The 11,214-nt window shown below is 50.7% G+C and overlaps 1 protein-coding gene across 1 annotated transcript; it reads left to right on the forward strand.

Moving 5' to 3' along the window:
• The first annotated feature begins 7,816 nt into the window (after nucleotides 1-7,816).
• HRK (harakiri, BCL2 interacting protein) lies at nucleotides 7,817-8,092 on the forward strand. Its single transcript, XM_010828551.1, has one exon. It carries the CDS (start codon nucleotides 7,817-7,819, stop codon nucleotides 8,090-8,092), a length of 276 nt encoding a protein of 91 aa, XP_010826853.1.
• The last annotated feature ends 3,122 nt before the right edge of the window (nucleotides 8,093-11,214 follow it).

Consider the following 11,214-nt stretch of genomic DNA (forward strand, 5'->3'; position numbering starts at 1 on the left):
GATTTGTTAGGGACACCCTTGGGGTCCAAAATCACTGTGGAAGGTGACTGCAGCCATGAAACTAAAAGACACTTGCTCCTTGGAAGAATAGCTATGACAAATCTAGACAGTGTTTTAAAAAAGCAGAGACATCACTTTGCCAACAAAAGTCCTTATAGTCAAAGCTATGTTTTTTTTCCAGGAGTCATGTATGGATGTGAGATTTGGACCATAAAGAAGGTTGAGGGCCGAAGAATTAACACTTTCGAACTGTGGCACTGGAGAAGACTCTTGAGAGTCCCTTGGACAGCAAAGAGTCAAACCATTCCATGCTAAAGGAAATCACCCCTGAATATTCATTGGAAGGACTGATGCTGAAGCTGAAGCACCAATACTTTGGCCACCTAATACGAAGAGGTGATTCATGGGAAAAGACCCTGATGCTGGGAAAAATTGAGGGCAAGAGGAGAAGGGGGTAACAGAGGATGAGATGGTTGGATGACATCACTGATTCAGTGGACACGAATTTGAGCAAACTCAGGGAGAAAGTGATGGACAGGGAAGCCTGGCAGGCTGCAGGCCATGGGGTCACAAAGAGTTGAACACGACTTAGCAACTGAACAACAGCAAGGGACACCCTTGGGATCACTACCTAGGGAAGGGAGGAGAAATAAGCAGGACTGGGCACAGGGAGATGCTGAGTTTTGATGTGGCCCCTATGATAGGTAGTTCTGTACCTTAGTCGTTTTCCCTCTGTGTATGTCTGTGTCCAAATTTCCCTCCTCTTATAAGGATATCAGTCATTAGATTAGGACACACCCTAATCCTATATGCCCTCATCTTATCTTGCTTACGTATGTAGAGACTCTATCCTCAAGTAAGGCTACATGCACAGCTTCCAGATGGAGACAAACTTTGGAGGACACTATTCAATTCAGTACACATGTGATGTCTGGAGCTGTGGCAGCCATCCTACAGCCATGAGACAATAAGCCTGAGGACCAAAACCAGAATACTGAGGACCCTGGAGTAGAAATAAAGGCATAGCCTGATTCTTAATGAAATAGTTGTACCACAAACCCAATCCTGGGCTTGTCTTCCTCCAAATCAGTGGGTGACACACTTTTTCTCTAAAGGGCAAGACAGTAATATTTTACCCTTTGCAGGGCATGCCGTTTCTGTTGCAACTATTCAACTCTACTGTTGCAGCAGAAAGAATTACAGAAATAATACATAAATGAATGAGCAATGCTGCATTCCAATAAAATTTTTATAAAAACAGGGAGCAGACCGATTGGCTCACATACCATAGTTTGCCAATTCCTGCTCTGGACTGGTTGTCAAGTAAATAATAAAAACCCTTATGATTTAAATCTCTACCAAACGCATGCTGCTGCTGCTGTTTAGTCACTTCAATCATGTTTGACTGTGCAACCCTACGGACTGCAGCCCGCCAGGTTCCTCCGTCCATGGGCTTCTCTAGGCAAGAGTACTGGACTGGGTTGCCATGCCTTCCTCCAGGGGATCTTCCCGACCCAGGGCTTGAACCTGGGTCTCCTGCATTGAGCCACTAGGAAAGCCTCTACCAAATGCATGAAGTGAAGTGAAGTCGTTCAGTCGTGTCCGACTCTTTGCGACCTCATGGACTGTAGCCTACCGGGCTCCTCCGTCCATGGGATTTTCCAGGCAAGAATACTGGAGTGGGTTGCCATTTCCTTCTCCAGGGGAACTTCCTGACCCAGGGATCGAACCCGGGTCTCCTGCATTGTAGGCAGACGCTTTACCATCTGAGCCACAAAGGAAGCCCACAAATGCATATCAAAAACCAAATGCATATCAACTGTATACCTAGAACAAAGTTTCTCACACTTGGCACTATTTGGGGTCAGATAATTCTTTGCTGTCTGTGCATATAGGGTATTTTGCAGCATCCCAAGCTTCTACCCATGAGATGCCAGTAGCACCCTTTAGTTTTGACAACCAGAAACCATCTCCAGACTTTGCCAAATGTCTCCTGGAGAGCAAAATTGTCCTTAGTTGAGAACCACTGATCTGAGAGTAAATAGCTAGAAACGGAATCACCAGATCATAGGGTATATGAATTTCCGATTTTTCCAGGTCTGCCAAATTGTTCTCTAGTATTTATCCTCATTTACCCTCTTATCAGTATAATTTCAAGTCTAGCGATTCACGTGTTTAAGCTCAGTTGCCTCCAATAAAGTGATTATTGCCTGAGCAAGGGACAATACATCTGAATTTTCACAGCAGGAGTGCAAGTTTAATCAACCCTATCTCTTGTGACTCCAGTAATCAAGGCATTAGGTTTTATTTAAATGAGCTTTACCCTTTACACTTAAAGTATTGATGAGACTATAATTATGCGCTGGTTAAGCTTTTCTCTCCTGCTGTGGACATTCGTCTGCTGTTCTCTCTTCACTTACAACAGAAACATCCTTAAGGGAGAAGTAGCAAATGAATACTTAGGAAGTCTCTGGAGGAGTTACCCCATCATTCCTGGTATCAGGGGGTTAAACAGGATAAATGTGAGAGATGAGTGCTGTCTTGCTCTGGGTCTATTGAATGCAGGGGACTTTCCTAGGAATAACTGTGATGTCATTGAATACTGGACTCACTGAAATATGAATCCTCTTGTTTTCCCAGTGGGTTTGGGTCGGGGTCCCTGTTCTTGCTTCTTAAATGGATGCTTAATAATCCTGATACATCAACAAGGATCATAACAATTATTTATTGAGTGCCAAGCACTTAGCTAAACATGTGGTACGGTCTTCCTTTTAATCCTCACAACAACCCAATGAGGTAGGTGCTTTGATTATTATTTCCATTTTACAGATGGGAAAGTGGAGGCTCAGAGAGATGAAAAATATGCCCAAGGAAGGGCCCTAGATTGCATGGTATGGCTAGGGTTCAAACCTAGGTTTCTCTGGCACAGGATGTCAAACCACTGTGGGATAACTCTGATTTTGAGTCAAGAACTCTGTTGTTCATCAGGCTGACTCCTGGCATCAAATATGCCCCTGGCACTAATATATGGCTTCAGAAAACACAGCTGTTTGGAGGCAGCAACAGCTGTTCATTCATTTAGCACTTCACCAAGCCACAAGAATTAAGACACCATAAGGTAAGGCTCAGTTGGTCTCAAATACCAGGATAGGTAATTATTTTTTTAATTAAAGAAGAGAAATACCACCACCACCCTCCTCCTTATACACACACACTCCCTGCTCAAAATACTTGAGTTTTGATTTCTGTAGGAGGTAAGGGAAAGATTTGCAGTAAGAATTTATATTATTGGTGGTAACAATTCTATGTACATCACTGTGTATATCTGAAAGTGAGAAAGACAAATCAGGATGCTTACCATTCATTCATTCTTTCCTTCCCTCCCTCTTTGTTTCTTTCTTTCTTCCCCACCACAAATATTTACTGAACACCTGCCAGTTGCAGCATACGGGATCTTTAGTTGCAACATGCAAAGTCTTAGTTGCCTCCCATGGGATCTAGTTCCCTGACCAGGGATCAAACCCAGGCCCCCTCCATTGGAGTGACGAGTCTTAGCCACTGGACCACCAGGGAAGTCCCAGTGAACCCAGTTTTGAGTACCTGTGTGCTATAGGAGGTTTTCATGGACTAGAAAAATCTATCATTTCTTTATGAGAGAGAAGCTATGCATCCTGGCAATTGGTAGGGAAAGTTTTCTCTGAATAAATGTGTCAACTGGATTTACACAAACTATTTCTCAAAATAATCCACTAAAACAACTTCTCCCTTAAATGTTTCCAACAGGACATGAAGGAGGAAGAAGGAAACACATCAACAGTCCTAGAAAAATGTCCAAGCACGTGGCCAGCAGTAAAAGTGGGGGCAGTCTGGTGAATCTCTGCTCCTAGCTTTCCTTTTAGGACAGGTCCCCCCACCCCCACACACACTCCTTCTGTATTGGGGCTGCCCTAACAGGGTGCTACAGACTTGGGGGCTTAAACATCCAAAAGTTATTTTCTCATAGTTCTGGACCAAGATCAAGGTGTCAACATGGTGGGTTTCTTCTGAGGCCTCTCTCCTCGTCTTTCAGATGACTACCTTCTTGAACCTGTGGTGTCTCTTCTTCTTCTTATATGGAGACCAGTCATATTGGTTGGGACTCTGATCTAATGACCTCATTTTAACTTAAAGACCTTGTTTCTGGGACTTCTCTGGCTGTCCAATGGTGAAGACTCTTCTTCCAATCCAGGGGGCGTGGGTTCCATCCCTAATCGGGGAACTAAGATTCCATGTGCGACGTGGCCAAAATAAATAAATAAAAAGACCCAGTTTCCAAATACAGCCATATTCCAAGGTACTGGAGCTTAGGACTTCCACACAGGAATTTTAGGGGGACATAGTTCAGCCCATAACAACCTCTCTCCTTCCCTCCCTCTTCCCAAGTCCCCAGTGGTGACATAATGCTAAAGAGTATTCACTCCGGGGTCAGACAGCGGTATGACCTTGGACAAATTAAATGCTCCTCCTCACTGTGCTCATCCATAATAAAGGACTAAGAATCGTACCTCCGACTCTTTGTGACCCCATGGACTATAGCCCACCAGGCTCTTCTGTCCATGGGATTCCCCAGGCAAACATACTGGACTGGGTGGCCATTCCTTTCACCAGGGGATCTTCCAGACCCAGGGATCAAACCCGGGTCTCCTGCTTTGCAGGCAGATTCTTTACCATCTGAGCCACCAGGGAAGCCTATCCTAGTACAAAGGGTCATTAAACGAGTTAATACATCTAAGGCACTTAGAACAGTGTCTGGCACAGGGTTAGCACCATGTAAGTGTTTACTAAACTAAACGTTAACATCAGAAACTCATTTTTACTAAAGTATTAGGAGAGTGTTACATGCCAATCTCCCAAACACTTTGCTCTTTCTAGATAATACTCATCGCCAGTGACTGAACTGTCAGTTCACAATAGGGGACCCTATTCCACCTCTTATGGAAAACCCAAATCAACTTTTTTGCCAACCCAAAATATTTGAAGGTGTGGGCCCTCAAACCTTCTTCAAAGCACACTTTTTGACAAATACATGATTTACCTTAAAATAGCAACATTAGCCAACATTTATTAAGTGCTCACAGTGTGCTCAAGGCTTCCAGGTATGATCTTATTGAACTCTGCAACGCAGGTACTATTATTATTCAGTGCTCACCGTGCTCAGGGCTTCCAGGTATGATCTTATTGAACTCTGTAACGCAGGTACTATTATTAATCTCAGTTTACAGTTGAGGAAACAGAGGCTCCAAAAAGCCTCATCTCAAGGCCACATTCCCCAGTAAGTGAATGATGGGCCCTCTCAAAAGTGAGACAGTTAGGGACTGACTGTCACCTGCAGAGTGTCGGGGGAGAGAAGGACATCTTCCCTTTTCCCCCTCTTTTCCATCACCCCCTTTGCTGGACAACACGTCCACAGTCCCCATGGCCAAGACTGCACTCTCTCCACTACAGAAAACATCCAAGCTGCTGGGACTCGACCCAGCGCCACCTCATGAGCCCAGCATTTCGAGGGGCACGCTTCCAAACAGGGTAATAATCGTCCCATTAAAATTAATGTCCATGAAGTGAGCCGTTAAAAGCGTGCAGATTAAAAAGGGGGAGGAGGAGGGAATTGTTCAATTTAAATCCAAAGGGCTTTTTAAATAGACAATGTATCTTCATTCTTGGAACGCTACATTGGGCAACGGATCCGGGCCCCTCTGCAAAGTCTAGCGGGGATTAAGGAGGTGAGTCCCGGGAGAATGGGGAAGTGGTTCTGGCCAGAAGCGAAAGGAACCAAGGTTTATCCAGGGCCCGATGCCTGCCAGGTGCTTGGCACACTTTTCTCGCATTTAATCTCTGCCCTAATCCTGGGAGGGAGGTATTATTATTCCTAGATTACAGGGGGCAGTATAAAACCATGGTTAAGAGCTTAGAGCCTGCAGCAGACTGCCCTCATTTAGATTCAGGTTTATTCCTCACCAACTCTGTGATTTCCTAGCAAGAGCCTTTACCTCCCTGTGCCTCAGTTTCCTCATCTGTAAAAAAGGATAGTAATAGCACATTCTCACCACCCTAGAATTGGGAAACTCACTTTAGGCAGTGTAGACAGGGACCCAGTAACCTACAACAGAAGGCACTCAATAAGTGTTGACCATTATTAAGGGTAGGAGAATTGGGACCCAGTGGATCCAAAAATGAGCTCAGTCGTGTCCTACTCTTTGCGACCCCATGGACTGTAGACGGCCAGGCTCCTCTGTCTATGAGATTTTTCAGGCAAGAATACTGGAGTGTGTAGCCATTCCCTTTTTCAGTGGACCTTCCTGACCCAAGGATGGAAGCCGGGTCTTCTGATTGCAGGCAGATTCTCTACCGTCTGAACCACCAGAGAAGCAGCTAGGACATAAAGAGGCACCAAGATCACACAGCAGAGCTGGGGTCTCAGCCCTGACCATGCTGCAGGCCACGGGGAAATCTCTCCATGATAAATCCAGACCCAAACTAAGTTCATAGTCTTAAAGAATCTTTTTCAAGTGACCAAAGGACTTGTCAGGCCTTAGCAAGACTCTGCTCCTGGGGAGAAGACGATCGAGCTGCCTCATCAGGACCTAGAAGGCCGGCTTGGAGCCCTCTCCAGGCTCCCCCAGTTTTCTGAATCCCCAGTGGATTCAAGGTAGGTCAGGGTCTCATTCTCCCACAAAGAAACCACCGAGGGCCCTCTCGCCCATCTGTACCCTCACCAGCAGACACAGATCCAGATTTTCCAGTCTGGAGGGGCACAGGGGCAACTCTAGGACTGGAAAAAAAGAAGCTGAAGTCTGCGGCGCCACCGCCCCATCCCCAATCCCTTAGAGTCTCTATTGCGCATTAAATGGAGATCACTGCTACAGACTAACCTGGGCAGGAAAGTAATACTGACAAAAGAAACATACGAAAATAAGTTTCCTCCTGGAAAACCCCTAGTGAGGGTCCTTCTCCGGTGGAGACGCGGTGCGCTGCAAACTGCAAAGGCTAAAGGCCAATCCCAGCCCTCCCTCTGGCCTACATCAAGGTTTCCAGCGGCGCTGGGGGCGCTTTAGGGTCCCGCGGCGTATCTCTGATGGGGGTTGGGCGGGGGGGGGGGGCGCGGTGTGCGGGTGTGTTTGTATCCGCAGCCTGCAGGTGCGGAGTCAGACCCCAAAGTAGGCAAGCTGGGTTGAATCTGGCCCTCTCAGGAGATTCTGAACCGACCCACCTCTCCCATTCAAAACAACAGCTTGGGAACATTTTTTTTTTCTTTCTTTTTTTAACGCAGCCGAATTCGACATCACTTCATCCAAAACGGCAAACAAGCCTGTTCCCATCGCCAAATCGGAATCGGAGCTTAATTCGGGAAAAAGAGAAGCAGAAAACCTCCCCCGGCGCTCCATGCTTCCTTGAGGGTCTCCTGCGACCCCTCCAGCCCGAGACCCCAGCGGTGTTTTCAGGCGTCCCAGCGCCCCGCGCTCCTCCTCTCCCAACCCGCGCGTCCCCTCGCGGCCGGCGCCGTTAGGGTTAAAAGTTACCTCTCGGTTTCTTCTGCCTGCAGCCCCCCCCCCTCGGGGCCGGATGATGTAACCCCTCCCCGCGCCCTCCCCGCCCCCTCCACCATGTGACACTTTAATTAATAATAGCGCCGTCAGCACAACAAACGCACAACACAAGGAGAAACTTGGTGTCCAGGGGAGGCCCCCGGCGACTGGAGCGCGGCGGAGGCAGGCGCGGAGGCCGGAGGCAGAGGAGGCGAGGGGCGGCCGGACGCGGGGAGGGAGCAAGGCGAGCGGTCATGTGCCCGTGCCCCCTGCACCGCGGCCGCGGCCCCCCGGCCGTGTGCGCCTGCAGCGCCGGCCGCCTGGGTCTGCGCTCGTCCGCCGCGCAGCTCACGGCAGCCCGGCTCAAGGCGCTCGGCGACGAGCTGCACCAGCGCACCATGTGGCGGCGCCGCGCGCGGAGCCGGAGGGCGCCGGCGCCCGGCGCGCTCCCTACCTACTGGCCCTGGCTGTGCGCGGCCGCGCAGGTGGCAGCGCTGGCGGCCTGGCTGCTCGGCAGGCGGAACTTGTAGGAACGCGGGGCTTCTTGGTGGGGCCGGAGCCGAGACCCAGCCGGAGCGAGCAACAGGTACGCGAGCTAGCGCCAGGGCGCGGCGGCTGGGGACTGGAGACGTGAGGCTGACTTGGGAGCCGGAGAGCCGCAAGTTTGCGGCTTCCCATCTTCTCTGCTCCCTTCTCTCGCAGGGATCTTCTTCCCCTTCTTAGACAGTCCCCATCTCTCCTTCCATGTACCAGGTCCACCGTTTCTTCCCCTTGTCTCCAACTCCTCTTAAGCGCATCCTGCCACTCCCTCCATCGAGGGGCTTTGGGAGGACTTCAGCCTCCCTAAGTCCCACCAACCCTTCAAGCAAACACACAGTGCAAGTAAAAAAGTGTGCTTGCTCAGAGAACAGAGTTACAAGCCACTCCAAAGAATTATCATCTATCGCGGTTTCAAGACGAGTCCTCAGTCCTCTTCCTGCGGCCTGCCATTCCTACGAGCCACGGTCTCCATCACCTCCGCCCCAAACCCTGTTCTCCTTCAGTGTCCCTTCTCCAGTTTCTGTAGCCCTTCCTCCGGTGCCCGGAGCGCATGTCGCGACTTCCTCCCCCTCCAGGTTTCAGGCCGGCTCCCTCTTTCTCCCTAAAACTTTGCACTTTTCCTCCGCTCTGCCAACTTCTCTCCTTCTCCATTGAGGTGTCCCATTCAAGGAGTTCGGCCTCCTCTTCACCAAACGGAGGGAGTTGAGATGAAGGCGATGTCCCCAAATGAGCGGGAATCTGAGGCTCTTAGGGAAACTCCAGGGGAAGGCCTTAATGAAAGAGCATTCATTGAGCTTTTTCTGGGTGCTAGGCCTTGTAGTTGGAGGGAATGTTTGAGAGCCTGCAGTATGCTAGGCACAGGATGGTGATGGGGGTGCGTAGTAAGTAGTGAGCGCCTAGCATGGTTGGTACCAGTGGAAGAAAGGTACTGGGCATCTACTGTGCGCTAAGTCCTTGGGTTGGGGAATTGCTGAGCACCAGCTGTGTGCCTGGCACTGTGCTAGGCACTTAAGGGGAGACAGCAGGTCAGGACTGTCTTTTCAGGTTCTGGAATGGAGAGGAGAGCTGCAGAGAATGGGGGTGGAGAGAATCAGGCTGAGCCCACCACAGGTGGATCTAGGGCCGGAAAGTGAGAAAGCCAGCCCCGAAGTCACGGCCCGCAGACGCCAAACGCTCGGGTCGCGGCCGAGCCCCGCGGTGCGCCAACACCCTGGGAAGCTGGCGCGGCGCCTGCAGGGAGAGGCGGCAGCCGGAGCGTGGGGGGTGGCAACGCCCGGGGAGCTGCGGGGGTGCGCGGGGTGTGAGCCGGGAGCGCGGGTGACAGATGTCGCGTGGGCCGGCGCAGCCCCGGCGCTGGCGAAGAGAGGTGCGCGCTTCGGGGCGCCCTCTGCACGGCTCCCGGAGGTCCCATTCGCTTCTCCCTCTCGCGAAAGAGAGACAGGGAGCTACCCTCGGCTGCAGGGGGCAGGGCGGGGGCGTGCCGGATCCTGGGGGCAGGAAAAAAAATTTTGGATGGGGCACGGGGTGGGGGGGGGCGGCAGGAAAAGGAGCCAAGAAAGAGACGCGAAGCCCAAAGTGTGTAATTTAGGGAAAGGCGGAAAGAAGGTGGGAGAGGAGGCAGAGCCAAAAAAAAAAAAAAAACGGCGGCGAGACGAGGAAAGTCGAAGAAGCTGGAGAAAAAGAGAGACTTCCTGGAGAACAAGACAGTGGCAACGTGGATGAGAAAGATGGGAAGCGAGAGGAACCCAGTGGAAATGGGGAGGAAGGTTAGGACATCGTTTCCTCCAGTCTTGGGGTCCGGGCGAGGTTCGAGAAGCGCTCCCGTCTCAGGATTGGACGGTGCCGGATGCTGGGCGTCCCACCCCCGGGACGGAGGGCGCTCAGCCAGAGCCCGACTGTGTGTTCGCTTCGGGGCCGGGGGATGCTCCCGGGGTCCTCAGGAGAAGGCTGCCGCCGGGTAGGTGGCCCGAGACCTCCGCGAGGGCGCGCGGGGCGGACGGAGCGCGCCGCTCTGCGCTCGGGCGAGCGGGAGGACCCATGCCACCCGGAAGGGGGACGGGGAGGAGTTTGGGAGGAGTTTCGCTGGGGTGGTGTCGGCTAAGCATCGTCTCCGCGGAGTTTATTTCCCTCTCCTCACTCTATTTCTGCCGCAGAGTCTCGTGCTGCGTCCCGACTCCAGGCCACCTCCTCAGCACATCCCTGGGTTCTCCTCCCGCCTGTGTGTCCCTGCCGGGTGTCCTCAGCAGTCACACCCTTCTAGGGTCCTTCCTCCTTGTGTGCCCCGACCCTAGGATGCCCACAACCCTCTCAGATCGCCTATAGAATGGTAGAGTGTATACCACTACCATCCCAGGGTTCGCTGCGCTGGGTCTTCCAGGCTTGGCTCCCATACCAAGGACTTGGCTTCTCTCCCTGCTATCCACCACTCGGGCCTTTCTTGTGCTTTTGGCTTAACTGGGGGAAACCCATATTTGGTTAACCTCTGGTAAATTAGGAAGTGAAAAGAAATCCCCTGGGGAAAGTCAGGTTTTTGTTTTTTTTTTTTTTTTTAGTTCTGTGTGTGGTCCTCTCCACATTTCCTACCCTGGAGGAGAAATGGAAATGCTCACAGGGTACCTTAGGGGTTTCAGGGAGGCCTGAATCCTCCATCCACAGCAGACCATTCTCTTAGGCGTAAAAGGCAAGCTTAGCTATACATAGGACAGCGGTTTCAACAAAGTGGTCTGGAGCTTCTACTGTGAGCCACCAATACTTTTCTCAGAAGTCATCATTAAACAAAGAGCCAACCTCCCCTCCAAGACTCAGTTTTCCCATGTGTAATGTGGGGACAGTAACAGTACTTAAATGCATAGGTGTTGTCAAGAGGGTAAAATGAGGTCATATACAGAAAGCTCCAAAACAGCTCCTTGTGCATCAAGAAGGGATTGTGCATTTAATACCTGTGTTTGACTATGATTGTGCATTTAATGCCTTTTTTTCTGAAAGTAGACAACATTTTGCCATTGTCCTTGCGGGTGGTTCCACACTATTTCTACTTGCCATTTTGGGGAATCAGGGCCACACGGGCCCAGATAGTATATTGGTGAAGAGCATGGGTTTAGGGATCAGATGA

Source organism: Bison bison, unplaced genomic scaffold, assembly GCF_000754665.1.
Source record: "Bison bison bison isolate TAMUID 2011002044 unplaced genomic scaffold, Bison_UMD1.0 scf7180017864495, whole genome shotgun sequence".
NCBI classification, from domain to species: domain Eukaryota; kingdom Metazoa; phylum Chordata; class Mammalia; order Artiodactyla; family Bovidae; genus Bison; species Bison bison.